The sequence below is a fragment of the Caretta caretta genome, chromosome 1, assembly GCF_965140235.1.
Source record: "Caretta caretta isolate rCarCar2 chromosome 1, rCarCar1.hap1, whole genome shotgun sequence".
NCBI classification, from domain to species: Eukaryota; Metazoa; Chordata; order Testudines; family Cheloniidae; genus Caretta; species Caretta caretta.
In genome coordinates, this window is record NC_134206.1 from 216,892,996 (window position 1) to 216,911,850 (window position 18,855).

The window sequence follows — 18,855 nt, forward strand, 5'->3', positions numbered from 1 at the left end:
TTTGACAGATAAGGCCACACCCCTCCCATGATCAGAGTCCCATGACCAACTCCCACCATTGGTAGAGAGGAGAATGTGGATCTCAGAAGTAGCCTCAGGGAGAAGAACTGATCGTGCTCAGAGTGCCCCACAATGTGCTAAACTGAAAGCAGCATCTTCCCCCCTGATTGACATTCAGTCAAAATGACGAGAACAGTTACTTTCCTGACCCATAACTAATTACCCCCTAAGGCTGCAGGATGTACAGATGGGCCTGACTGTCCTCAGAATGGGGCTAGCAGAGTCTGCTAGGGAGGAAACTCATTCATCTCAGTCCAGTAACTGGCTGGTCTCTTCACAGACCCAGCATCTGCAGCCATCCAGGACTCACAGGCTTGAAGGCTGCAGAGATTTAGCTCTAAGTCAGAGCTTTAGAAGGCAGAGTGCATTAGAGACTTTCTCCCTGTTAGGAATGACACACACAGACCTGAGCGATCAAACATTTCCTGCTTCTTTCTCATCAGGTTATAATCGATCTCCTCGTACACGGCCTCAGAGAAAGGGTCCAAGGATCTTCTGGAGCCTGAAAACAAAGGGCAGGGTTTGCACAGGCTCAGAGAAGCTAGGGATGGGAAACACTATGAGATCATCCAGCCCCTGCCCCCGAGTCCAGTGCAGGACTGGTTCCTACAGCACATTCCCACTGCTCTCTCCAGTTTAGATTTCAGCATCCCAGGTGATGGGGACCTGTCCCTTTCATGTTTGTTCTATTGGCTATTTCACGGTCATTAAGTTTATCTGGATATTCAACCTTAATGGTCCCTTCATAAATGTATCCTATTACTCCTACTACCACCCAAATCATTCCTCTCCTATTCTGGTGCTCACACCTATGGGCAAAATAGTACTTGTATATGTACTGCCTAGAGACTGTGTGGGGAATAATTAGCTAATATCTGTGCAGTGCTTTAAAAATGGAAAGTACTATCTACCTATCTTTTTAGGTGACAAATCTGATGAACTGTCCCAGATTGAGGTGTCATGAGAGGAAGTTTTGGAACAAATTGATGAACTAAACAGTAATAGGTCACCAGGACCAGATGGTATTCACCCAAGAGCTCTGAAGGAACTCAAATGTGAAATTGCAGAACTACTAACTGTAGTCTGTAACCTATCATTTAAATCAGTTTCTGTACCAGAAGACTGGAGGATAGCTAATGTGACGCCAATTTTTTAAAAAGGCTCCAGAAGTGATCCCAGCAATTACAGGCCAGTAACCCAAACTACAGAACCAGGCAAACTAGTTTAAACTACCGTAAAAAATAGAATGATCAGACACATAGATGAACATGATTTGTTGGGGAAGAGTCAGCATGGTTGTTGTCAAGGGAAATCGTGCCTCACCAATCCTCTAGGATTCTCTGAGGGGGTCAACAAGCATGTGGACGAGGGGGATCCAGTGGATATAGTGTACTTAGATTTTCAGAAAGCCTTTGACAAGGTCCCTCACCAAACGCTCTTAAGAAAAGTAATTTGTCATGGGATAAGGGGGAAGGTCCTCTCATGGATCAGTAACTGGGTAAAAGCTAGGGAAAAAAAAGAAGAAATAAAGGGTCAGTTTTCAGAATGGAGAGAGGTAAGTAGTGGTGACTCCCAGGGGTCTGTACTGGGACCAGTGCTGATCAACATATTCATAAATGCTCTGGAAAAAGGGGTAAACAGGGAGGTGGCAAAATTTGTTGACGATAGAAAACTACTCAAGGTAGTTAAATCCAAAGCAGACTGCGAAAAATACACTGGGGTCTCATAAAACTGAGTGACTGGGCAACACAACGGCAGATGAAATTCAGTGTTGATAAATGCAACATCTTGAATACTGCATGTAGATGTGGTCACCCCATCTCAAAAAAGATATATTGAAATTGGAAAAGGTTCAGAAAAGGGCAACAAAAATGGTTAGGGGTATGGAACAGCTGCCATATGAGGAGAGATTAATAAAACTGGGACTTTCAGCTTGGAAAAGAGATGATTAAGGGGTGATATTAAACTATAAAAACGTGACTGGTGTGGAGAGAGTAAATAAGGAAGTGTTATTTACTCCTTCTCATAACACAAGAACTCGGGGACACCAAATGAAATTAATAGGCAGCAGGGTTAAAACAAACAAAAGGAAGTATTTCTTCACACAACACACAGTCAATGCCTGTGGAACTCTTTCCCAGAGGATGTTGTGAAGGACAAGAGTATAACAGGGTTCAAAAAAGAACTAGATAAATTCATGGAGGATAGGTCCATCAATGGCTATCAGCCAGGACGGGCAGGGATGGTGTCCTTAGCCTCTGTTTGCCAGAAGCTGGGAATGGGCGACAGTGGATGGATCACTTGATGATTACCTCTTCTGTTCATTCCCTCTGAAGCGCCTGGCATTGGCCACTGTTGGAAGGCAGGATACTGGGCTAGATGGACTTTTGGTCTGACCCACGATGGCTATTTTTAGGTTCTTATATAAGGGTAAATCTACACTGCAATCTGGAGGAGTGATTGCAGCATAAACACATCTGAGCTGGCTTTGATCGAGCTAGCCACGTAGCTGTGTCAGCACACGCAGCAGCACAGGCTAACCTGTCGTGTACAGCCTTGCCTAGGAGCCTGGGTGCACACTCCAGTGACTAGCCCACGTCACAGCCATGCTGACGCAACTACATTGCTGTTGTTATGCCAGCTAGCTTTCACCAAGCTAGGTAAAAGCTAGCTTGGTTATTTCTACATGTGCTGCGATCACACCTCTCACTGCAGTGTAGATATGCCCTAAATGCCTAGTAGAACTGTCTGATCTCTTTGGCCATTACCACCCAAGCTCTTTTCCAGCATTTCTCCTTCCTCGTACCCTCCCTCCTGCTGTATCTCTCTATTCCGGATCTTTCCCTCACATGGATTTTCTTGTACTTTTCTAAATGGAATCTCAACATGTTATTTTTCTAAGAATACTTGAAGTCTCTTTGTATTATTTTCTCCAGTGAGGCGGAGTGACCTCCCTCCCCACTTTAGAGCGAGGGACCACTACACTCCCTGTGGTGGGATGAGCCAAATCTGCCCTGCCCCCGTCGCCGGAATTACCAGGGCAGGACAGGAAGTATAAAGGGAGGGCCTTGCATCTCATTGGAGTGGGAGCCAGGAAAGGAGACAGAAGTCTCCAGCCTGCTGCAGAATTCTGGAGCTGGACCTGCACTAGGCAGCATCCTGTCCCCAAAGGAGACTGACCCTGGAGAGAAATTGCCGGCACTGCCATCGGCCAAGTACCCCGACGAGACCAAGGACCCGGGCACTATGGAACCCCTCACCCAGACGCTGGTAGGAAGTAGACCAAGGAAACTGGACTTTGGTCCCGTTACACTGTCAAAACCCAAGTCAACATGTTTTAGCTGGATCCCTGCTGACCCAGTGGCGGAACAATCCTCCGCTGTTAGGGCCCCGGGCTGGGACGCAGTGGAGTAGGGTGCGCCAAGGTCCCCTCATCCCCTGCTGCCAATCCCATCCCTGGGGTGGCAGCCTACCACGTTAGGCCAAGAGGTCTGCTGTCTGCCAGAGCCAGGTCATCAAAACTGTCTGTTTGGTGCTCTGCCCTGCCTGAGGGCCTGAATCCCTAGACTGTTTCGTGCTCCCTGCTCTTCCCCACCCAAAGAGCCAGAGCCCCAGACTGTGTCTTTGCTGCCTACCTTAGCCAAGAGGCTTAGGCAAAACCTGCTTCCCACTCTGCCCTGCCCAGAGGGCCACAGCTTCCCTTATCAACCATGAACTGCTGGCTGTCCCAGCCAGGATGCTGTGGACTAAAGACTGTTTATACTCCACCCCGCCTAGAACTCCAGGGCTCTAGACTCTTGATTGGCGGCAGCTCTGACAGGACGCTGCCAACTCTAGACTTCTTACAGATCGGCCCAGCAAGTGGGACCCGAGCCTGAGTGCTGCTGCCTGACATAGTGAGAGGGAGCGGGCTCCCTCTCCACTTGAGAGCAAGCGACCACTGCATTTCCCCTTTGTATTATTTCTCTGTCATTCCCACTAGTTTCAACTCCTCTCAATGTATTGTCATCTGCAAGTGTCACTGCTGTGCTGTTCATTTCCATGGCCAGATCATAGCTGAAGATATTAGATATGACAGGACTTAAGATGGTCCCTGGATCCCCACAAAGCTTTCCCTGACATGTACACCTTGTGCAGGTTACAGGGCTGCTACTAGCAGGCCAGACTTCTGTACCAGACATGCACTGGCTACAGAGCTTCTGTGCAAGAGAGGTACACACCAGATGTGTTCACCGTAAGATACCTTAATACTCCGACAGGTATGGCTGAAGTTAGTTTAAACAAGGTATATTACACACAGTGTCACCTAGTGGCTGAATTTAGCCTTCCATTACGTCTCCCCCTTTGCGTTCTACATTCCTACCATTTACAACATTTATGTTATCATGGTATCTTTATAGTTTAGCACAGATCAGTCTATTAAGTGTCTCTTGTTAGTATATAGGTCTGTCTCTTAGCCTTGGATAAAATTTTGGGTTTGACTTTTGATACTTTTATATCCTCCTTACGAATATGTATGAATAAAGAATGAAAACACTGTGTATTGCTTCCAGATGGGGTTTATAGCACAATGAAAAGAAATAAGGAAAAGAGTTAAAGTCTTGCTGGGTATGGTGGGAGTTTAATATAGAAGTGTACACTTGAAGACTGCCTCGACCCTTATCTCAAGGCAAGGTCAAGCAACCAGATGGGAGGGGCAAGGGGGGATGGGCAAACATAAGAAACACTAAAAAGCCAGAGAAAAGGTGACCCTGGCTGAAACATAACCTTACTCCTTACCCCACCTGTAGGGTACAAAAGAGGTGGTATCGAAGTCCCCATACTACGATCCTCCAAAACGGAACATGACCATAAATTGTAAGGGGTGGGACCAAGGGATATAATTAAACCTGCTAAGAAAAAGAAGGTAGGAAAAAGGACAGGGAAAACTCTGTGGCATACAGAGCTATGGATATGCTTGCCTGATTAACCCCACTAAACATTGCACTGCCTGCACCTGGACTATGGTCTTCTGCTTTCTGTTTGCGTGATAAGAACAAAGAGAGGGGTGAGGGAAAAAGCCCTAACATTTCTCAGTGGTACTAGTTTTCTAATTACCCAACCCAAACATGTAACAATTTGGTCATCTGGCTTTCCATCAGTAGCAATGACTGCCTGAGGCCTGTTTGGAATCTCTGAGTTTTCTTCCTCTTGTTCTCCATCTGCCATCTGTAGAATTTGCTCTGTTGATTGTTCTTTCTGAGGTACACTGTATGCTCCAGCATTTTATCTTGAGTTTATTTGTACTGGGTCTCCTTTCAAATATCCCCCTTTCAAGTTCTTCTGCTTTTCTCATGAGGCCCATCATGGCTGCCACACTGAGGTAGAGAACGCTGTTTGTCTTTGATCACATGCACTCTGAATGAGAAGTTTTTCTCTTTGAAAGAGATTTCTGTGGTGAACTGTCCCATGCAATTCAGAATGCCTCCAGTGTTAGTCAGAGCTGTGGCAGGTAACTTCATCTCTGGGAGGGGTTGAAGGTGATTGTAAGGCCCTTCTGAGATGACTGTTACATCTCCTCCTAAGTCCATTTTAAAGTCCATAGTGTTTCTCTGAATGATCAGTTTCACTCTCCAGGCAGGCTCTGTATCTTCACACAGGATAGATCCAAGACACAATAGCTCTTGATTGTCTGTCTGGAATATGAATCAATTCCCTGACTGCGTTCATGTGGCAAACAACTGCAAAACGTCCATGTTTCGTGCATTTAATATATCCTGAATGTTTGAGTGGAATTTGTTCCTCTTAGCCAGGGAGTTCTCCCTTTTTACCTCACCAGTTTTATGGTATTAACTTGTTTCATTCAGGCTGCGTTTGTTAACAGCTTCTAATCCATTTGAACAGCAGTGTGTAGGGTGAAGTCTGTTTTGAATTGTAGGTCCTGTGAAGGATTTTTATCTGTTAACCCAATAACCAGCCTCTCTCTGATGTTTTCATATTTGCTGTTTCTGAATCACAGTTTTCAGCCAAGGCATGCAGAGCTCTTATAAACTATTCAACATTTTCCCCTAGTCCTTAAATTCTCTGGTGAAAACATGCCCTTTCATAAACCACTTTTCTCTGAGGGTACAGTAGAACCTCAAAATTACAAACACGTTTGAATAGAGGTTGTTCATAACTCTGAAACATTCATAACTCAGAACAAAATGTTATGGTTGTACTTTCAAAAGTTTACAACTGAACATTGACTTAATACAGCTTTGACACTTTACTATGCAGAAGAAAAATGCTGCTTTTAACCATCTTAATTTAAATGAAACAAACACAGAAACAGTTTCTTTACCTTGTCAAATCTTTTTTAAACCTTTCCCTTTAATGTTTTTAGTCATTTACATTTAAGACACTACTGTACTGTATTTCCTTTTTTTTTTTTCTTTCTCTTTTTGGTGTCTGGTGCTGCCTGGTTGCGTACTTCCAGTTCCAAATGAGGTCTGTGCTTCACTGGTCAGTTCTGTAACTTTGAGGTTCCAGTGTATAAAGTACGCATCAAACAAAGCCAGAACCCTTTCGTAGTCATCTTTGTGCCTGTCTTCAGGAAAATCAAAGGTTGAAAGAAATGCTCTGCTCGCTTCCAAATAGCACAAAGTAAACACCATACCTGTATAGCTTCAGTTTCCTTATGGAGTTTTGTAGCAATTTGAAATCTTGCAAAATGCTGCTTCTAGTCTGTCAATTGTGAAGGTTTGTCAAAGCTGAAGTTCTCTGAGGCAATGAAGAGGGAGATGTTGATGAAATCCTGCAACCTGTGTTGCTTTTTTTTCCTGTCTGCATCCTTCATTGCTCCTCCTTCTGTCTGCAACTTCTGTTGCTCTCTTCCTTCTGTTTTTCTTCTCCTCTGGCACTGCTTAACTTTGGACACCATGTCACATACACCTTGAACATGGTAGGTGGCAAGGCTGCTATAAGCAGGTCAGGCTTCTGTACCAGACATGGACTGGCTACAGAGCTTCCTTTCCGGAGAGATACTCAACAGATGTGTTCACAATAAGATCCCTTAATGCTCTGCCAGGCATGGCTGAGGTTAGCGAATGTAAGTTGTTACATGCAACACCACTTCGTGGCTGAACAGTATAATACAATTTAACCTTCCACTACACTGCCAACGCCCCACCCCCCTTAGGCACAGCTCCACCTGCTATTTCAGAGGCATTTCACACAGTGACACCAAGCAGGACCCACCTCTGCGCTCTGCCCTGGCACTTCGCACCTGCGCCCCCAAGATGATTAAGACCAGGCAGAGCAGGGCTCCCAGGATAATGCAGATGACCACGGGCACCGTGACTCTCCCACTGTCGGTCGGAGGGCGGCGCGGGGGAGCTGGATGGAAATGAACATGGAAGAGGGAGAGATTATCCTGTGGGAGTCCGGGAGGCCCAGGGATCTCCCCAGTCACTCATTGCACGGCCCAGGACAGCAGGGTAACGGGCTGGGACACAGTCTGTGTGCCATGGGGGCAGCTCACAGGCTGCTGTTTAAATCATGGGCCCTGCCCTGTCAGCTGGAGCCAGCAGACAGGAATCCTCTGGCTCAGCACAGCCTGCAGCTCCCACCCAGGTGTCATTCGCCCCTAGATTTCACAGGCCATGTGTAAGGGGACTGTTGGCCCCTTACTAAAACTCGGTGGGAGTGTTTCAGTTGGCTAGCTCCCAGGACCAGAAGGAAGGGGAAGGATTGATAGGAAAGCAGGACCCTGAGACTGACAGTCCCCAGGAACAATGGGGAGAGGCCAATGCCCCAAGTCAGCCTGACTGACAGGGCGGGCAGGCTAATCAGGGAGTCAGGAGGACAAGGTGGGTCCTGTCCTCCCTGTGAGCTGGATTGCCTGGGTCAGACAGAGTGGGGCCGAGCTATGGAGAGAGCAGGGGCCTGAGCTGAGCTGCGGAGCAGAGCCGCGCCAGATCCAGAGAGAACCAGAGCAGTAGCCCGGGGGAGCAGGTCAGTGCTGGGAGCAGAGTCACAGGAGACCTGTGCTGGGAGCAGAGCTGCAGCAACCAGATCCGGAGGGGCCGGAAAAAGCAGCCCAGGGAGCTGGAGGCAGAGCAGCAGCAGCGCTGAGGCAGAGGGGAGCAGGAGCAGGAGCAGGAGCTGGGGCTGGGGCTGGAGCAGTCTGAAGCCAGGCGCGGTGAGGAGCTGAGGAGAGCGAGGGGGACCCTGGACAGCGGGCCCAGAGCAGGGAGACGCCCCCAGCCAAGAGGCCTGGCAGGCCAGACTTGGAGGGGGATCGTAACCCCGACTGGGCGGGGGCGATACTGGGAAGAAGGGTCCTGCCACCTTCAGCCTGAAGGTGTGTGACCACCCCCAGAGCAAGTGTCTGACCCGCAGTATCCCTGCAGCACAGCCAGGGCCTGGGCAGGAGGCCTGGGACGTGTGAGGAACAGACTGAACTTTCCTTACAGTCCAGAGACGCTGGTTGTGACATCCCCGTGCCACAGTGCAGGGTGACGTGTTTTCCTTTAACCTTTCCCACTTTTTTCTTATTTTTTAAAATCGATTGCAGTTTAATACACTGTATTTCCTTTGAACTGCATGTAATAATCAGTGGGTCAGGGAAGCATCCAGTGCAGAGAGAGCATCTGGGAGTGGGGACACCTTAGCCCCTGCCCTAAGTGACCACGACAGGGTTGGGGGTCGACCCCCCAGGAATCCTGGGCCCAGCCCTGTCGGGGTTACAAGGACTCTGCCAGACAGGAGCGTGGAAGGGGAGCCCTTGACGTCAGGCAGGCCTCTGGGTAAAGGAAGGGGGAGCGAGGACTCAGATCCCTTCACTAGCCCATTTCACTGGGTTACTGTATAAGCAGGAAAGTTCCCCACAATAGTGGGACCATTCCCCTGCTTACTCATGGCAAGGAGCTCCTGTCCATAGGCTACAGCTTGCAGCTCATCCTCTGTGACCCAGCACCAGGTAAATTTTAACTCTTGATGGGAGCGGGGGATGTTTTACCTGTTCTACTCAGTGATGCTGTCGTCTCTGTCACACCTGCAAAGGAAAGGGAGGAGAGTTGGAGTCTGGAGCGAGGGGGAGCTGATGTGTTTGTCACTGGGTAGCGTCCCCCTCAGATCTCCAGACATCACTTCTACAAACTCCCTCAGAGCAGCACAGGGTCTGTATGTTAGTGATTTAGGGCCCACGTCCCCCTATGCTGACTAGTAACAAACCAGCACACTGGGGTCTGTGATGGACGCAGGGGTTATGTGGGCTGATGTAGTGCCAATCTTTAAAAAAGGGAAGAAGGAGGATCCTGGGAACTACAGGCCAGTCAGCCTCACCTCAGTCCCTGGAAAAATCATGGAGCAGGTCCTCAAAGAATCAATCCTGAAGCACTTGCATGAGAGGAAAGTGATCAGGAACAGCCAGCATGGATTCACCAAGGGAAGGTCATGCCTGACTAATCTAATCGCCTTTTATGATGAGATTACTGGTTCTGTGGATGAAGGGAAAGCAGTGGATGTATTGTTTCTTGACTTTAGCAAAGCTTTTGACACGGTCTCCCACAGTATTCTTGTCAGCAAGTTAAGGAAGTATGGGCTGGAAGAATGCACTATAAGGTGGGTAGAAAGCTGGCTAGATTGTCGGGCTCAACGGGTAGTTATCAATGGCTCCATGTCTAGTTGGCAGCCGGTATCAAGTGGAGTGCCCCAAGGGTCGGTCCTGGGGCCGGTTTTGTTCAATATCTTCATAAATGATCTGGAGGATGGTGTGGATTGCACTCTCAGCAAATTTGCGGATGATACTAAACTGGGAGGAGTGGTAGATACGCTGGAGGGGAGGGATAGGATACAGAAGGACCTAGACAAATTGGAGGATTGGGCCAAAAGAAATCTGATGAGGTTCAATAAGGATAAGTGCAGGGTCCTGCACTTAGGATGGAAGAATCCCATGCACCGCTACAGACTAGGGACCGAATGGCTAGGCAGCAGTTCTGCGGAAAAGGACCTAGGGGTGACAGTGGACGAGAAGCTGGATATGAGTCAGCAGTGTGCCCTTGTTGCCAAGAAGGCCAATGGCATTTTGGGATGTATAAGTAGGGGCATAGCGAGCAGATCGAGGGACGTGATCGTTCCCCTCTATTCGACATTGGTGAGGCCTCATCTGGAGTACTGTGTCCAGTTTTGGGCCCCACACTTCAAGAAGGATGTGGATAAATTGGAGAGAGTCCAGCGAAGGGCAACAAAAATGATTAGGGGTCTGGAACACATGAGTTATGAGGAGAGGCTGAGGGAGCTGGGATTGTTTAGCCTGCAGAAGAGAAGAATGAGGGGGGATTTGATAGCTGCTTTCAACTACCTGAAAGGGGGTTCCAAAGAGGATGGCTCTAGACTGTTCTCAATGGTAGCAGATGACAGAACGAGGAGTAATGGTCTCAAGTTGCAGTGGGGGAGGTTTAGATTGGATATTAGGAAAAACTTTTTCACTAAGAGGGTGGTGAAACACTGGAATGCGTTACCTAGGGAGGTGGTAGAATCTCCTTCCTTAGAGGTTTTTAAGGTCAGGCTTGACAAAGCCCTGGCTGGGATGATTTAACTGGGATTTGGTCCTGCTTCGAGCAGGGGGTTGGACTAGATGACCTTCTGGGGTCCCTTCCAACCCTTATATTCTATGATTCTATGGTGTCTAAGCCAATATGGCCCCACAAAGCTTCCACCCCACAGCATCCATGATGCTTCTGCACACAGGAGATGGGAGGGCCTGGCCTGTGACCAAGGGCGGGCAGGTAATTGGACCCATCCTCCTTCCAGAAAATTACAGCATGTAGCAGAAACATCTCCTGTCACTCACCTGAGCAATTCACTGCAACATCTTCCTTGTGACCACAGTTGCTCTCACCCCAGGGCTTAGCAGGACAGTCCCAGAGAGATGACTCCGTCCCTCTGCAATTCAACGTTTCTACCCAGATGGGACCAGTCCCCTCACCGAATGCAGCCTCGCCTGGGACTGGTACAGCAGATCCACAGCCCAGTTGTTTACACACAACGTTAGCATCCGCCATGTCCCAGGAGTCATCACAAACTGTTCCCCAGGAGCCACGGTACCAAACCTCCACTCTCCCCGAGCATCTGTCCTCTCCTCCCACGACGCGTAACTTCTCCTGGTCTGGAAATGCAGAAACCTCACATGTTACTGGGACAGCTGGGAAAGTCCTTCGGGACCAAGAGGGAGACAGTGAGAAGCAGAGATACCTGTGCAGCTTGTCGAGTTCGGGCAGTTGGCAAACAGGGTCTGAGGTGGTTTCTCTTTTTCTCCTATGCAGAGAAAATGATTAAGTGAACGGACCGAGAAGAGTGTATGATGTAGGAGAGAGTAGGGCTTATCTGTATATTAAACCCCTAAATTTCAGCAATTTTATAAACTTAAATCTAAAATCTATTTTGTTTCATAGCTAATGGATTCGTTCCTCAGTGGATTCTCTGGATGTTGAAATCTTTATTCAGCTCGCTGCTGGTGTGTGCGCGTTTGTGGGTATCTGAGTCTGTTCCATCCACCCTGTGTATAGCTGCTCTTGACCCTGTTTGAAGGTAAACAGATCTGTCAGCTGAAACACACCCACATTATTGTGAGGATCCAGAGACAAGAAATGGTGGTATTAGAATTGAGGACTGTACCTATTGGGTAATGGGAAGTGGGCACCCGCTCCAGCCCTGAAGGAATTGGAAAAGCCCTGCAGAGGGCTGGGGCTGGGGAAGGAAGTAAAACCCCAGCTGACTGGGGGAAGTGGTGGCAGCTGGGGACCACGCCCCAATCAGGGCCCAGCTGGCTCTCTAAAGGCAGTGAGCCAGAAGCCAAGAGAGAGCACTCTCTAGGTTCCTCTAGCTCTGAGATGGAGGGACCTGGCTGCAAAGACCTGAATAGAGGACCTAGTTTGGAGCAGGATTGGGGAAAGGCCAAGGGAGCTGGGGAGCTCCAGCCGAGGAAAGCCCCAGGCAGCGGGCCTGGTAAGGTCTATTAGGTACGGGGGTTTCAGGGGCAGCCACGGGTAGGCAGCAGGTCCAAACCCAACCTTGCCGGTGATGAGTGGCTCATACTGCAGTCTGCCTCAGGATGCAGGGGCTAGCTGGTGAGTAGCAGGAGCCTACGACTGAGGTGAGGTAGGGATAGTGGGTGAGGGGGCATCCCTGGGAGGGAGATACCCAGAAATGTGGGGTACCGCCAGGGGGCAGCACCCAGTGAAAGGGGCACCAGGGTCCTGGAAGGGACACCGGAGCCAGCAGCAAGGCGAGACACCAGCCTGAAGAGGATGCTCCGGCGGCTGGAACGCTAAATCCCAAGGACAACCAGCAGCAGGTGCCACTGGTGAGTCTGCGCCTCGGTTACAAGGACTAAATGAGACTTTAGATCTGAAACAAACTCTCCCCTATACTCACAGACCCACCTTTTGGGAATTCTGATCCTGACCCAGATTTCACAGCCTGGGTGTCAGGAAGCAGGGGCTGCAGCAGAGCTAGTCTCCAGGCTACTTAACGAGCGCAGCTGGACTGTATCAGGCTGCCTGACTGGTCATACTGCCTGATTGGTCAGCAGTCCAGCTCTTGAGTCCAGCAGCCACACCAGCATTCAGCAACTGCTCAGAGCATTTCCCACAGCTAAGATATCTCATTTTCCTGTCTTGTTCACTGTCATACTGTTGCCTTGACCCCAGACTTACCCCTTGCCTTGCTCCAGGTAACCTGGTCCTGACCCTGAGCTCCGATTTCTGCCTTTGGCTCTGGCCTCTGGCTCTGACCCTTGGCTCCAATTTCTGGCTACCAGCTCCTGCTCTAACCACTGGATATGACTCCTGCTCCAACCACTCAGCATGACCACTCACGTCCTGTTCACTGACTTTGGGCCCATCTCTGATTGTTCATCCCAAAAGTACAGCCACAGAGATTCCCAAATGATGCTCGCTAATGGGAGGCATTTGCAGTGGTGCTGGAACAATTTTTACAGTTGGGGTGCTGAAAGTCCGGTCCCCAAACTTTTTACCTTGCCCCTTCTTACCCTGTCTGTGCACCCTCTCCCCCGAGTTGGGGCCAGGACTGAGCTGTGGATCGGGGTAAGGTGACTCAGGCTGGGACCACACCTTGCGGGGCTAACAGCAGGACCCCGTGTCTGGGACCAGCAGTGGAGTGCGGGGCCGGCAGCCAGGACCCCACGCAAACTGATTAACCCCTTGCACCCCAAGTTCCCGTGCCTATGGGCATTAGTAGGCTCTCACTAGGTGATTGCACCGTGTAACACACAGCTTGTATGAATAACTCCCATTTTGTTTTCCAGGTGCTGTATTGAGAATTGACAATGAAAATATGTCTGTCACTACTGTGAATGTAAAACTGTCTCTACTGAAAAGTAAATACATTCAAAATTTCTATCACACCCTTTCAATGAGTAAAAGATGGAGTGGGTGTGTGCATGTGTGTGCACAGAGTTTCAGAATTACCACGGCAAGAAATATGGGTCTCTTCTGCTCGGTTATCACAGGACTGCTGTTTCCATATGCCTGACGGGCACTGCCAAAGGGACCTGTGCTGCTCACTGCATGCAACATGGTCCAGCCATGTGGGACCAGAACCTACTCCATATGCAAAGTCTCTTGCAACCTGCCCTCCATCCCCACAGTTCAGCTGTTTGCAGACAATTGCTGGGGTGACTCCAGACATCTGATTGGAGCAAACACTGCCCCACGTCCCATTGTAGAAAACTTCCAGCCGCCCAGCACAATCACTGTCGCTCACCAGCCTCAAATCCGTGAATTCTAGAAGGAAGTGCACAAAAAGGGAATTTAAATCGTCTGATTCTGAAATGAACTGGGGTGAAGAGTGAAATCCCAGCGATTGCTCATCCCAAAGTATAGCCACATCATTCTGCAGGAGCAAGTGCAGAGAGAATCACTCTAAGAATGAGAGACTCTCCTGGACACCATGGGACTATTAGAAATACAATGGTCACCTCTGAAAAGTCACCAGTTCCCAGCAGTTACACACACAGACACCTGCAATACAGCAGTGACTGCCCTGCCAACACTAGAGAAATGCTGCGATATCTCCAATACTTCTGGGTGGGAACCGATGGGAAATGGTGACTATCTAATCATGACCCCAGTTGGTAGGTAGAAGAGTAGAGTGACCATATTTTCTCAAAGGGAAAATGGAACACCCCACAGGGGGCCCAACCCCAAAACCTCCCTTCCTCTCCCCCACACAGGTGGGGCCAGCCTGAGCCTACCCTACCTCCCACCTACACAGGGACAGCCTGAGGTTCCTCTTTCCCCTCAGCACGTGGGCCAGCCTGAGCCCCCCTGCCACCCACCCGTGCGGAGACAGTGCGAGGCCCCATTCTTCCATCCTGCACACACAGCGACCGAAGACCCCTGCTGTCCTCCCGGGTTGGGCTAGCTTTACCACTGTCCCCCCTCCCCCCACATGTTCCTCCGCACTCCGCTAGGGGGCGCATCCCACTTTTTTGGCAAAACTGTGTATGTGTCCAATTTGCTCTTCCCAACTCGTGATCCATTGGCAAGAGGAAACGAGAGAAATGCCCATTTTTGCCAAAACAGTCGGGACGGCCAGAGCAGGCTTAAAAAAGAGAGTGTCCTGGCCAAAACATGCTGTATGGACACCCTATAGAAAAGACAGTAAGGGAGAGGCTCTATCCTTCTCACTGCTCTCCTCAAATGTCTGTCCCCTCCATTAAATCCCCTGGTAACCAGGCTCACGTGAGCATTCCCGGACCAGACCTGAGCAGAGAACTCCCGCGTCCTCTTTGTGTCTGCAGTTGTGCTGGCCCCAGCCCCTGGAAGGACAGTCCCAAAGATTGGATTCATTTCCAGAGCAGTTCACGTCGTCCAGCCAGATCTGCCCGGATCCTTGCCCGTAATGAGCAGACAGAGTTGCATTGATGGCGCGTCCACATCCCAGTTGTTTGCAAACGACATCGGAGTCTGACAGATCCCAGAAATCATCACAGACTGTCCCCCAGCTGCCATTATAATAAATCTCCACTCTCCCAGCACAGCGACCTGCCCCATTCACCAGTCTGATCCGCCTGCTTCCTGCAGGGATAGATCCCAGCTGTTAATATGCAATATGATGATTATTAAATAGCTTCCATGCAAATCAATGATGATGCTACAATGGCTCAGATATTGAAATGCTTTTTAAAATCTGTCTTTAACAAGAAACACAGAAAAGGAGAAAAGCTGAGTAAGGAAATAAGGAATACTTTTTACAGAGCACTATTGATAAACAGCATGTGAGTGTAAGGGCCTAATTCTGAATTCCATACTCATCGGAGTAGTCCTTAAGGGACTCGTCACATGGGTCAGAACTTTTTGTGAGACTAAGCATTAGCGGAAACAGCCCTTACTCAAATTCTTGAATATTCTCAAACAACTCTTAAATGATAAGCATCAAGGTGTTCAAGGAATTATTAGGCAATTAATTTACCCAAAACCAAATATTCTTTTCAGTTGTTACAGAATGGGGAGGGGGTGACACTGACTGACCAGGTCATGCTAGAGTGTAGTTAGATCCGTTCACTTGTGTAGATTAAAGTAATGGTTAGATGTATATGTGTGTATTCAGACATTTAAACTTTATGAAAACCAGTGGAATGTTCTGGGTATTGTTTCCGCGTGTCTATTCCTGTCATAATGTAATGCCAAACATTTACATGATAAATATACGTGTAGCTAAATAACACATCAAATAAATTTTGTGAAATGGGGAGGATTTAAGGACTTTAACAGAAAATGCTAATTTCAAAGGAAATAGCCATTATGAAGAAGGTTTGAGGTCAAAAATCTAAGTGCATTTCTCACTCCCTGTCATCAAAGAAAAAGCCCCGGTGGGCCAGCCTATATTCCACCTTGGTCCTGAGGCCCGCCCAGGATATCAGTTGGCGGCTCCTTCACAGAGCCGTGAGCACGGGCATGTACTTGGTGCGGTTCACCCCTATACCTGCCCCTTTTGCGACATGAGGGAAACCCTGGCACACATATATTTGGAGTGTGCCAGGCTGCAGCCCCTATTCCGGCTCCTCACCAATATTTCATTACGTTTTTGGCTGCACTTTTCCCCTCACTTTCTTATTTATGCACTCCCTATCTGCGGCCCCACAAAGTCACAGGATCTCCTGGTCAACCTTCTTCTAGCCCTAGCTAAAATGGCCATCTATAAAGCCAGAGTGAGGAGGTTGGCCGATAGAGTCTCCTGTGACTGTGGGGCCTATTTCCGATCCTCGGTCCGTTCACGCCTCCGGACAGAGTTCCTCTGGGCGGCATCCACTGACTCCCTTGATGCCTTTGACAAGCAGTGGGCGCTCTCCGGGGTTCTCTGCTTGGTGTCCCTGTCCGGTTTCCTTCGTTTGACCCTTTGACCACACTCCTGTCCTTTTAATTTCATTAGTTGTCCCCCAGATTTATTTGGTGTCCAGGTCCTGTGGATCCCCCTCTTAGGCTGGGAGGGGATCCTTTAAGCCCACCCACTTCCCAGATCCCAGTAGGATCAAAGGAAAAGCCCACAGGGGTAGATTGTGAGCTTGCTTTCTGTGAGCTTGTTTTCTTATGTTCTTATTTGAGAAGAAGATATAAATATGGATTCAAAGAAAGATCCTGTATCTCTGGACTGTTTGGATTCTAACAGAGAAAAAGAACTTAGGATACAGAGGGACCTAGACAAATTGGAGGATTGGGCCAAAAGAAATCTGATGAGGCTCAACAAGGATAAGTGCAGGTTCCTGCACTTAGGACGGAAGAATCCAATGCACCGCTACAGACTAGGGACCGAATGGCTAGGCAGCAGTTCTGCGGAAAAGGACCTAGGGGTGACAATGGACGAGAAGCTGGATATGAGTCAACAGTGTGCCCTTGTTGCCAAGAAGGCCAATGGCATTTTGGACTGTATAAGTAGGGGCATAGCCAGCAGATCGATGGACGTGATCGTTCCCCTCTATTCGACATTGGTGAGGCCTCATCTGGAGTACTGTGTCCAGTTTTGGGCCCCACACTACAAGAAGGATGTGGAAAAATTAGAGAGAGTCCAGCGAAGGGCAACAAAAATGATTAAGGGTCTGGAACACATGTCTTATGAGGAGAGGCTGAGGGAACTGGGCTTGTTTAGTCTGCGGAAGAGAAGAATGAGGGGGGATTTGATAGCTGCTTTCAACTACCTGAGAGGTGGTTCCAAAGAGGATGGTTCTAGACTATTCTCAGTGGTAGAAGATGACAGGACAAAGAGTAATGGTCTCAAGTTACAGTGGGGGAGGTTTAGGTTGGATATTAGGAAAAACTTTTTCACTAAGAGGGTGGTGAAACCCTGGAATGCGTTACCTAGGGAGGTGGTAGAATCTCCTTCCTTAGAAGTTTTTAAGGTCAGGCTTGACAAAGCCCTGGCTGGGATGATTTAATTGGGGATCGGTCCTGCTTTGAGCAGGTGGTTGGACTAGATTACCTCCTGAGGTCCCTTCCAACCCTGATATTCCATGATTCTATGAACTGAATGAGAAGACAGAGATCCCCAGGGTTATTCTGGGTAGCCCTGTGTGATGGGGTGAGCTCCCCACACTAGCCCTGTAAGAGCTGGGTTGGGCCAGGTGGGCCCAATCAGCTAATTACGCTGCAAAGGGTGGAGGTTTAGGCCGGAATCAGCTGGTTAGAGAGAGTCTCACCTATTCAGGAACAGGTGGGACCTATAAAGCCAGGAAGGTGGCTCCGGGTTGGGGCTGTTGGGAACGACTGCAGTAAGGTAGACAGCGGTCATGCCCTGGGAGGAGTGTTTGGGGGCTGCAGGGAGACAGTCTGTAGTTATTCCCTGGGAGGAGGATTCTTGGGGCTGGCACACCCAGAGTGAGGGGGGGAACCAGAGTATAGGAAGCAGTCATACAATCATAGAAGATTAGGGTTGGAGGCCATCTAGTCCAACACCCTGCTCAAAGCAGGACCAACCCCAACTAAATCAGTCCAGGGAAGGAGCAGTGTGGGCAGAGGGAGGAAGCCCAGAACTGCTGAGCTGTCTCTGGACTGGATCCCAGAAAAGAGGGCAGGCCTGGGTTCCCCTACCAGCCACTGAGGGAGTGGCACCAGGGCAGTGAATGGGAAGACAGCCTAGGACTGTTGATGGACTGAATCCCGTCAGGGGGAACACTGAGTGACCTAGCTGGAGGACTAAGTCACAAAGAGGATGCTGTGGGTCCTGGAGGAAGAGGCACTGCAGACCAGAGTGAGAGCGATGGTGTGCAAACTGTGGATGGGTCGTTGGCCTCAAGAGCTAATCCCCAGAGTGACCAGGAAGAGATGCCAGACTGGCAGTGAGTGGAGTACCTCATGACACCCTGTAAAAGACTTTGGGGAAACTGACAGTTTATTACATCACTGCCACCATTTGGAGTTACAAACTGATTTACCTGTTATTATATTTTACCTGCTATAGCCTCTCAATAACCCTCATTCTTTCTTCTTAGCTAATAAACCTTTAGTTATGTACTATAGAACTGGCTGCCAGCGTTATCTTTGGAGGAAGTTCTGGGGTGACTGACTGGTCCCTTGGGACTGGGAGAAACTTGGTGTGGTGTGATATTAGGATTAAGTGACATTTTATCACAACTTTCAGTTTGTCTGGGTGGCAGGTTAGGCTGGAGAGGCGGTCTGTGACTCCATAGTGAGACTTGAATAGTGATCCTGGAGTTTGTTTGTCACTGACTTGGTGAAATCTAATGAAAGAACACACCACCAGTTTGGGGTATCTGCCCTTATTTTTTGAGTCTGCCCTGAAATAGTCTCTTAC

General features: G+C 49.0%; 1 protein-coding gene across 1 annotated transcript in view; it reads right to left on the minus strand.

Moving 5' to 3' along the window:
• The window catches only part of LOC142069400 (antigen WC1.1-like), a 68,806-nt gene that overhangs the window by 4,534 nt on the left and 45,417 nt on the right, over window positions 1-18,855 (minus strand). The window contains exons 7-13 of the mRNA XM_075120310.1: window positions 14,811-15,125; window positions 13,515-13,829; window positions 11,278-11,340; window positions 10,877-11,191; window positions 9,041-9,076; window positions 7,279-7,416; window positions 467-562 (exon numbers count right to left, since the gene is read on the minus strand). Coding sequence (XP_074976411.1) covers window positions 467-562; window positions 7,279-7,416; window positions 9,041-9,076; window positions 10,877-11,191; window positions 11,278-11,340; window positions 13,515-13,829; window positions 14,811-15,125 — 1,278 coding nt within the window. The remainder of the gene's footprint in view (window positions 1-466; window positions 563-7,278; window positions 7,417-9,040; window positions 9,077-10,876; window positions 11,192-11,277; window positions 11,341-13,514; window positions 13,830-14,810; window positions 15,126-18,855) is intronic.